Below are 9,391 nucleotides of genomic sequence, written 5' to 3' on the forward strand. Positions count from 1 at the left end.
AGTAAGCAAAAACGAATTTCAAAATGGAATCATACTTTTATTTCCGGTCCCTACACATCCCTGCGATTCCAAAAATATCAATGTTTTAGGGTATTTTACAGTATTTTCCAGTTTTTTTTTTCGGAATCTTGGATTTCAAAGAGGCGTCAGTCATTGATTTTTGGTTAGTACACGTCACTTCAATTCAAAAAATACCAATATCGTGGGGTATTTGACAATATTTTCAAAAAGATTTTTTATGAAGTGAATTACGATGTTTTTTAGGAAGTAAATCCTAAATAACGAGTTTTTTTTTTACGCACTTTTTCGATTTTTGAACCCCTGGTTTGGTTCGTAAAAGGAGTTTCTAGTGTACTGCTTCTGCTCAATCAATGTACAGTCAGGAATCATTATTGCCAGCGGACGTGAATAAGGAACACATTTTCCGGAAATACCCATATTGTAGGGTATTTGACAGTTTTTCTTAAACCGTCGACTGCCATTTTGGATTCCAAAATGACGTCTAGCATCATTTAACATATTAAGAAAGTTCACCTGAAAAACTTTGCTGAAGACAGCAACTTTCTATATGACCACCCAAGTAACATTTATGGTTTTATGAGAGTTCTGTAGACTTGTAGCATTATTTAAAACCTCAATAAAACTTTAAATGTTGCTTGGGCAGGCTCTCGAGATACAGTTTATACATGAAGTTCACTTGCGCACTAGCGTCTCGTAGTGAGAGCGTTCTGAACTAATATGACCATCATCTGAAAGGACTTGGTCACCTGCACAACTTTGCTCAAGACAGCAACTTTCTATGTGGCCAGGCTCTCGAGATACAGTTTATATAGGAAGTTCAAATGCGAGAATTCTGAACTAATATGAACACCATCCAAAATAACATGATCACCTAAACAACTTTACTGAAGACATTAACCTTCTATATGGCCAGGATTTTGAGATACAGTTTATACAGGAAGCTCATGTGCACACTATCGTTGCGAAGTGAGAGATCTCTAATCTAATATGGCTACCATCCAAAAGAACTTGGTCACCTGAACAACTTTGCTGAAGTCAGCAGCTTTCTGTATGGCCAGGATTACGAAATATTCTATGTTGGACCCAAGTTCCATGTACTAAATATATCGCCCGTCATAAGTAAAATAAAAGTGAAGCGCCTCTAGTGAATCCAATGACATAGGTAAATAACAAAAATAACTTTCAGACAATAAACTGTAGCCCATTAGTAAGCTTTTCGCATATTTCATTCAACTTCAATACCATAACCGTACGCTTAACTCCACTCATTAGGTTCTGTACAACATCTGGCTGCAGCTTCTTCTATACGGGAACCCACTTTTTCTTCATGTCTTCCTCAGATTTGACCTCCTTGGGATGCTTCCGTAGTGCCTGCTTCATAATAGCCCAGTATTTTTCGATATGCCTTAGTTCCGGTGCGAGGGGGGAGGGGTAAATGTCCTTGGGTACGAAAGTGTCCCCGTTGGCTTTGTACCACTCCAGGACAACATTTGAATAGTGGCACGAAGCTAGATCTAACCAGAAAATCGTAGGGCCCTCGTGTTGCTTCAACAGAGGAAGCAGATGCTTCTGTGGACACTCCTAGAGGTAGATCTCCCCGTTCTCAGTCCCGGTAGTCATGAAAGGCGCACTTCGTTTGCCACATGAGCAGATCACTTGCCAAATCTTGTATTTCTTGGCAAACTTTGAAAGTTAAGGAAGCAGAAACTTCCTCCGGAACATCAAACTAGTACTGGGAGGTGAAGAACAGTAGCCCCGGAAGCTGCCAGAAGTCCGCTTTGACGTAAATCTCATCATTCATGATGAGATAATGAGGCTTCCCCAAGTAACCAAAAGTTCTGATAAAAGGCTATTTAAGGCTTAAGCAGCTTGGTTGGAGGTAGTCTATACAATTATAAGCAGCCTCATTTTTAAGTCGTTATAAGAACTTGAAAGTTCCGGTATCATAATTGAAGAGCATTCAAAGCAGCTTCTGGCGGAACTTGAACGGAACTTTTAAAAAATAGATTTTAAAAGGTTTTGTCCTCTACACCAACAATTCTATATTTAGTTCGCACTTTTATGAAAGTTATTTTTAAAGGCAGTTATTAATGTGTATTGATTTATCAGCATTAGTAGTAGAATTGGAGCTGTTAGAAGAATTAATTAAACCCAGTCCTTCTGCGTGAGAGCCTCAGCACGAACCGCTGCGTCATCTGAGATATTATAAAGTGAGCTGCCCAGACAACCAGAAGTCGTATAACAATGTACAGAGAGTATCGTAAATTGCTACAGTTTAAGTCAAAATCGCATATAAGAATGGCATACCTCGCATTATGTTTATGTTAAATCGTATAGAATGCAAATTTCCGACTTATATGCGATGACTCATTTTTCCGTCGTACTGTATCACAAATTAAATCGAATTACATCGTAAGACTTTTCAAAATGAATTTGTTATTACAGATTAAATCATATATGATGTTTAATCAACTCGTTTAAAATTAAAATTAAATATGCACCGGCCTCCACTTTTGTACGTATAAGCCATTTATTTGCATTCTATACGAACTATATCACGAAAACAATTCTGAATGTACGTGCATTCTGGTTGTCTGGGTGTTGTCGCGCCTACTGTTGAAGTTTTCAGTGCCAGCTGACTGACTTGAATACGAAATACAACACCTTGATGAATTTAAATTGGTGTTTGCCCGAATGGCGCAGTGGTTAGCGTTCGTAGATCGCATGCCGAATACACGGGTTCGAATCCTGGAAATTACTTTTTATTTTTTTTATGTTTGGATAGAATATCGATGCACTGCCAATATAAGAATTATTATTTATTCGGGCCACTGATCATTTCATATTTAAATACATTAAATGTTGTTACTAATAAAGACTTGTGCGGATTGCTTCATGTGGCTTGAAAGTTCTGTCGGAACTTTATTTGAACTTTATGGAACTTGATAGTTCTGTCGCAACTTTATTTGAACTTTATGGAACTTGATAGTTCTGTCGCAACTTTATTTGAACTTTATGGAACTTGGAAGTGATTTTAATCGTTGAATGCGGAACTTTTGGTTACTTGGGTCGTCAGCATCTGGGTGTACAGTCTGAGACTTTCCCACCATATTTTACCGTTTGTCACGGTTTGGAGCCTTCTGCACTTTGTACGTATGCAGTCCCTCCCGGTGCTTGGCTCTCTGAACGAAAAACTTGAAAGATTCAACTTTTTGGCCACATCCCTGACCGAAGCATTGGGATTCCGGTTAAACGCTTTCACGACACACTTGTGATCCTGATCCATTCTGACCGCATTTCTCCTTCCGTTCGATTTTCAGAGTTTTATAGTAACATTTAATCACACGACTCACCGTTGAATGCACGATTCTGAGTTGTTTTCCGATGTCCCGATGAGAGAGTTGAGGATTTTCCAGGTGCTTGCGCAAAATCATTGGCTTTTCGAATGACGCCATTTTTTCCAACTTTCGAAAAACTTACGGCGTTAAAAATACAGTGTAAACAATACACTCTAAGCTACTTCTACCTAAATTTAAAAAAAAAAAAACTCAATGGATAATTTTCTACAGCGTTTTTTTCCGTGATGCAATTTGATGTAGGGCATGTTAAGCTTTATTTTAGCCGCATATTAGCCTTATACTGCAAAAAGGCGAATTAACGGGTTTGTTGGTTATTTGGGAAGTTATACAGATCGAAGCGAAAAAAAATTGTAGCAAGTTTAAATTCATAAAATTTCGATAGCAAAAATGTTGTTAAAAATGGAAGCGGAACATTTTCCAATTTCCTCTTTTCGCAGTTCCGGTGAAGTGTAAATATGACAGATTCCTTTTTTTCTCTAAACGTCAACTTTTCGGTAAGCTGCAGTTTTTTTCACGAGCAGTTGCATGCGTGACTCTACAAAACTCGTTTTCACTGGGTCAAATCTGTTTAAAGTTCCACGCGAAGTAAATTTTTTTTCAATTAAATTTTTCACGCTGGTGAAAAATCGAATAATTTATATGATATTTTCATTTCGGTTCGATCTTAGCAGTTCTGCTCGTGCCGTGTTCTGTGTGTGAATTTTGTCTTCCCTTTGTTTGTACGTGCTGGCGTTCCGCCTCCCGGACGAATGTTGTCATCGTCGTGTTTGTGCGTTGAGGTTGTGTTTCAGAAATGCAATCGAAGTGTGCCGTGGCCGCTATTAAATAGACGCGTGGGTTTTCGGTTCTGATTGGTTGCGAGTTGATTCGGCCGGTGAGGAGCTGGCGGTGCGTCTTTCATACAGTGTACTGGCGAACTGAAGTCGTTGTGTCGCGAGTGATTGGTGATGGAAAGTTGATGCAGCCCTTTTTTTCTCTGCTGAGATCCCTCTAGTTGGAGCAGCTAGAGTGTGTTTCGTGGTTGATGGGGTTTGCGCTGCTGTGTGAGAACCGAAAGGCGAGAGTGCTGTTTTTAAAACCGATTGAAGAAGTTAGCGGCAGCATATCTATTGGAGCTCTTCGAAATCATCGTGATGTCATGGATTCCTTTGCAACATATCGGGTGAGATCGTTCCTTTATTTTTCTCGTAATCCCATTTTATTGTTAGTCATGTTAGTTATACATCACACTTTTCACTTGAGCATCAGGGTACCATTTGACCTGGAACTGGACGATGGAGTGGTATGACAACCGGAGTCTAGGAGGGAATAAACACTATCATTTTTTTTATCCTATAAATTCGATTGTGGTGGTGTGAATTCTACTTCAACAGTTTCAGTGAGATTGACGCGCCCTTCTTTACTAACCATCCTGTAGGAAGCTTAATAGGTATTGCGAATTGTCTTATTCGATTTATTGGATCGTATCGTTGGAAGGAGATTCTTAAATTCCCGTGGATTTCGCGTAAGTGTCTCTGCTTACGGGTACGCACCTCCGTTTTTTGCCCTTCATACAGCGATATTGTGAATTCAGATCGGTAGCTCAAATTGCTCTTGCTATTAAGTGGAGCTGCATACAATGCAAGATCTTTGAAGGGATGGTGGCTACCTTACATACATACATACATACATATTTTCACTTCGCTTCGATCTCTGTTCAGGTATTAAGTGTAGAATGCTGATAATATGAGGAACGAGCTGGAGGTCTTTTGAGATGATGATGACACACTTAGCGTGGATTACAACCAGGTTCGTATTTTTTTCTGGTAGCCGCGGGTTGAGGGGACCGTACCGGGTTGTTCTTTGTCATGATTGGGGAATTTCGAGATCTGCAGGCGCTTCTCCACGGATACGGTGAGCGAGTTTGGTGTTCTTCGATGATGACGTGGTGAAGATGGCCCAACAGCGGCGTATAGCACGAAGAGCAACTGCACCCGAACAGTGCTGGTGTTGCTTCTTTACTACTTCTCTGGCTGTATCGCTCTTGCTTTGATAGCAAGCTGCTTGCGGGAAGCCTTTTCTACGGATCCCTTATCGTCTGTATTGAGCTGCTGCATCTTGAACGATACGAACACGTCCGAAGTTCGAATGGAAATGCGTCTTCGGCTTGTTTCGTTTGGTACCAACTATGTGATGATTTCGTTAGAAAAGACACCTTGTGGTCTAAGCAAATGTATGGGAAATTGTGATTCATCCAATTTTCGGTAAATTTCTTAGTTGCTTAACTATATTTACTATTTGTCCTGTATGCCAAATATAACTGGATTAATTTCCCGTCGAATGGGATATTGCAAGTCATATTTCAAATTAATGCTTTGGAGAAATATACGTTTGAAAACGCCTCTCTTTTTCGTTACATGCCCCATTTTCGATTTGCTAAAGATGTGTAGAAAAGGAAGACTTAGTCCTACGTCTAAAAAATATTTTAATGGTTATCCTCGGATGGGGAAGGGAAAACAAAAAAAAAACTAGGAATCCTATCTATAAAGAATAAGATATGAGATTCATACAACATATTTTGAAATGTTTTATTACTGAAAATTATTTGAAACTAAATGTATAAATATTACAGAATAGAAAACAGGATGAATAGTTCGCGGATACTGGTCGCGCTTTCAGTAGCCTTTCATTTTTGGTTGGTTGAACACATAAAGGTGGTAATGGTGCTAAGTATAGATCTTCAACGGGGTTATGGTACACACTAAACTTCTAAAACAAGTTAAGCGCTTGAGCGATTCGCTGGAGATGTCCGTTCTTCACGAAGACTTGCTACAAGGTAAACGATGTTTGCTCCCCTTGGTAATCATACGAGTCCTTTCGGTTCGACACTTTCATCCAGTGTGTAGGTGTTGAACAAGAGAAAGTAACGATTTGTCTGAGCCGGATGACAGTAACATTGGATAACGTGATTTTATGTTCGATGCAAGCTGATTCCGATTGTCGGTGGTAGCCGAATCAGTTTAAATTGGTTTATTTTGCTGTTGCTGTTGTCGCTTTCATTGGCAATGGCTTGTTGTGGTGAGTTCATTTGTTAGCTTAGAAGCACTTGCGGTGGACAATTCCTGGGCCACCTTCATCGTATTCTTGCTTGGAGATCCACATGGCCTGGAAGGTAGACAGGGAAGCCAGAATGGATCCACCGATCCAGACGGAGTATTTACGTTCTGGTGGGGCAATGATCTTAATCTTGATGGTGGATGGAGCCAAGGAAGTAATTTCCTTCTGCATACGATCAGCAATACCTGTTGAAGATCACCCTTGTAAATAAACATATTATGAATTAATAAATGGCATGTAGTAGTTACCTGGATACATGGTGGTACCACCAGACAAGACACTGTTGGCGTACAGATCCTTACGAATGTCGACATCACAGCGCATGATCGAGTTGTAGACAGTCTCGTGGATACCAGTCGATTCCATTCCAAGGAAGGAAGGCTGGAAGAGAGCCTCTGGGGCACGGAAACGCTCGTTACCGATGGTGATGACCTGACCATCGGGAAGTTCATAAGACTTCTCCGATGAAGAAGTGGCAGCAGCAGCTTGCATTTCCTGCTCGAAGTCCAGAGCGACGTAGCACAGCTTTTCCTTTATATCACGAACGATTTCACGCTCAGCAGTGGTGGTGAAAGAGTATCCTCGCTCAGTCAGGATCTTCATCAGGTAGTCAGTCAGATCACGACCGGCCAAGTCCATACGAAGGATGGCATGAGGCAGAGCATAACCTTCATAGATAGGGACAGTGTGGGAGACACCATCACCAGAATCCAAAACGATACCAGTTGTACGACCGGAAGCATACAGAGAGAGGACAGCCTGAATGGCAACATAGACTGCTGGCGAAGCGAAAGTCTCAAACATGATCTGAGTCATCTTCTCACGGTTGGACTTTGGGTTCAGTGGGGCTTCAGTGAGCAGCACTGGATGTTCCTCTGGAGCCACGCGCAACTCATTGTAGAAGGTGTGATGCCAAATCTTCTCCATGTCGTCCCAATTTGTGATGATACCATGCTCAATTGGATACTTTAAGGTGAGGATACCTCGTTTCGACTGGGCTTCATCACCAACATAGGCATCCTTTTGACCCATACCGACCATCACACCCTGGTGGCGTGGACGACCGACAATGGATGGGAAGACAGCACGTGGGGCGTCATCACCAGCGAATCCAGCCTTGCACATACCGGATCCATTGTCGATGACTAGAGCTCCTGCATCATCATCACACATTTTGGCGCCGCTTTATGGTCCCGTAGGTCCTGGGGAAAATTATTATAATTAACGTTGATTAAAAATGACTGGGATGAGGTTTTTCTTAATAAACAAACAACATAAACTTGTTTCCAGGCTTTACAGGTAATATTGAAAAAATGTAAAAACGTTATTCTGTCAAAGATGGAAAGTAGTGAAACATTATGTTGCACCATTAGAAAAACGTTATTTCTAGTTTAAGCAAATATAATCCCACAGGAAAACTCTAAATTGACAGCTGCGGAAATGCTCATTGAAGACAGGGATACATTTCTGACGTATAACCCAAGCACAAGCAGAAGACGAAACTTTTTAGCTGTTGTAACACTTTTAAGCTCATTCCCGACTTTTCTTCTGATGTGATTTGAACTCGTCGCCATGTGTGTGAGAAGATCCAGCTAAATTTTTTGGATGCTATCTTGAAATCTAATAAATGTTTTTTCAAGCTTTTTAATATTATACGATAATTCTCCACTTTTACTCCATTAACTCAAACACACATTTATTCCTTTCCATCATTTGTACAGCGTGCACTTAAATTCTTGCTCACACTTTTTCCACAGTACTGAACTTACATAACTTGGATTCTTCATGTCACACTTAGAAATAGTAAGACGTTCACAAGGGATCAACATTTGGATACAGTTTCACATGTCTGGATGATACGAGACGCCACAGGACAGCACAATTCACAGGATCGCCGGATCTGAACACCGGATGCTTATCACACGCAGCAATAGAAATCGACGCCACAGGAAGACGGCACATTTTGCACAACAAGGACGGAACTCGTCAAGCGTATCCTTCAGCCACACCGACCTAGATGATATGGAAAGTTGGGAGGTTTTCGATCACTGAACCGTGCGAGCGTCAAAATTCGATTGTGAGTGATTGGACTTCCTCCGAGGTACAGAGGGTTTTATACTCGGAAGTCCCCGGCTACTGCACCAGCCCATAGATGGATCGATTGAAATTTGTGGGACCGATCAATCAATCGGGAATCAATCGGTTCCGATGGGTCGCGATGATGCGTTCGCTGCGAGCCCGATGCAGCTGCGTGTGTGTTTTTATCAACGCGAAATCTTCGCTATTTCTAAATTTGGCACTAATTTGCATTTGTTTCGATGGTGTGCTAGCTATCAATAGACGATCTGGTTAATCGAGTGTGTAGATTACTATGTATGCTGCATAAGGCGCACGATGGTACAGGGTGATCCTTTTATGCAATTCGTAAACGTAATTCATGTAGAAATATAGTCAATCAAAATTCAAAAATAATTATAATTCAAATAAACATACCGTTAATCAAACGAGCACACATGAGCAAACGATTAAATCATAGATCAAGTCATGAAATATTTCAACTATTGTATGAATATGGTAATACTAAACAACCTCTTACTCCCAACTACTTTTTTGATTGGTATTGAGGTGCCCAAGAACTGTGTCAAATTGGCACAAATTTGGTTATGATTTGGGTTTGCGGGGTTATTTTGTATTTTTAAAGAATAGGAAATGGAATGAAAACTTTCATTTGCTTGCCATAAATTATAAAAGTGCTCAATTTTTACCAAACCTGGGACTTAAATTGGCAAAATAATGCAAAACAACTTTGATGAAGATTGCATACAAACTTTAAAGTTCACCCGCAAATCCAGATCGTTGAAAAATCCTTTCAAATTTGATTCAGTTGTTGGATATCTCAATTTAAATATCGTAAG

At 40.4% G+C, this 9,391-nt stretch overlaps 1 protein-coding gene across 1 annotated transcript; it reads right to left on the reverse strand.

The window, feature by feature from the left end:
• Positions 1-5,922: 5,922 nt before the first annotated feature.
• Positions 5,923-7,714, reverse strand: LOC135707029 (actin, indirect flight muscle-like). Its single transcript, XM_065228751.1, has 2 exons — positions 6,725-7,714; positions 5,923-6,661 (listed from the first exon to the last, which is right to left on the reverse strand). Exons 1-2 carry the CDS (start codon positions 7,647-7,649, stop codon positions 6,456-6,458), a joined length of 1,131 nt encoding a protein of 376 aa, XP_065084823.1. The 5' UTR covers positions 7,650-7,714; the 3' UTR covers positions 5,923-6,455.
• Positions 7,715-9,391: the final 1,677 nt, after the last annotated feature.

Source organism: Ochlerotatus camptorhynchus, unplaced genomic scaffold, assembly GCF_037179485.1.
Source record: "Ochlerotatus camptorhynchus isolate MF236.1 unplaced genomic scaffold, CSIRO-AGI_Acam_v1.1 ptg000302l, whole genome shotgun sequence".
Taxonomy (NCBI): domain Eukaryota; kingdom Metazoa; phylum Arthropoda; class Insecta; order Diptera; family Culicidae; genus Ochlerotatus; species Ochlerotatus camptorhynchus.

Excerpts from the sequence above, each read along its gene's own strand:
- LOC135707029 (XM_065228751.1), bottom strand. The coding sequence starts at position 7,649 with ATGTGTGATGATGATGCAGGAGCTCTAGTCATCGACAATGGATCCGGT. Across the intron at positions 6,662-6,724 it reads TGGTACCACCATGTATCCAG|GTATTGCTGATCGTATGCAG; the intron begins GTAACTACTACA and ends GATCTTCAACAG.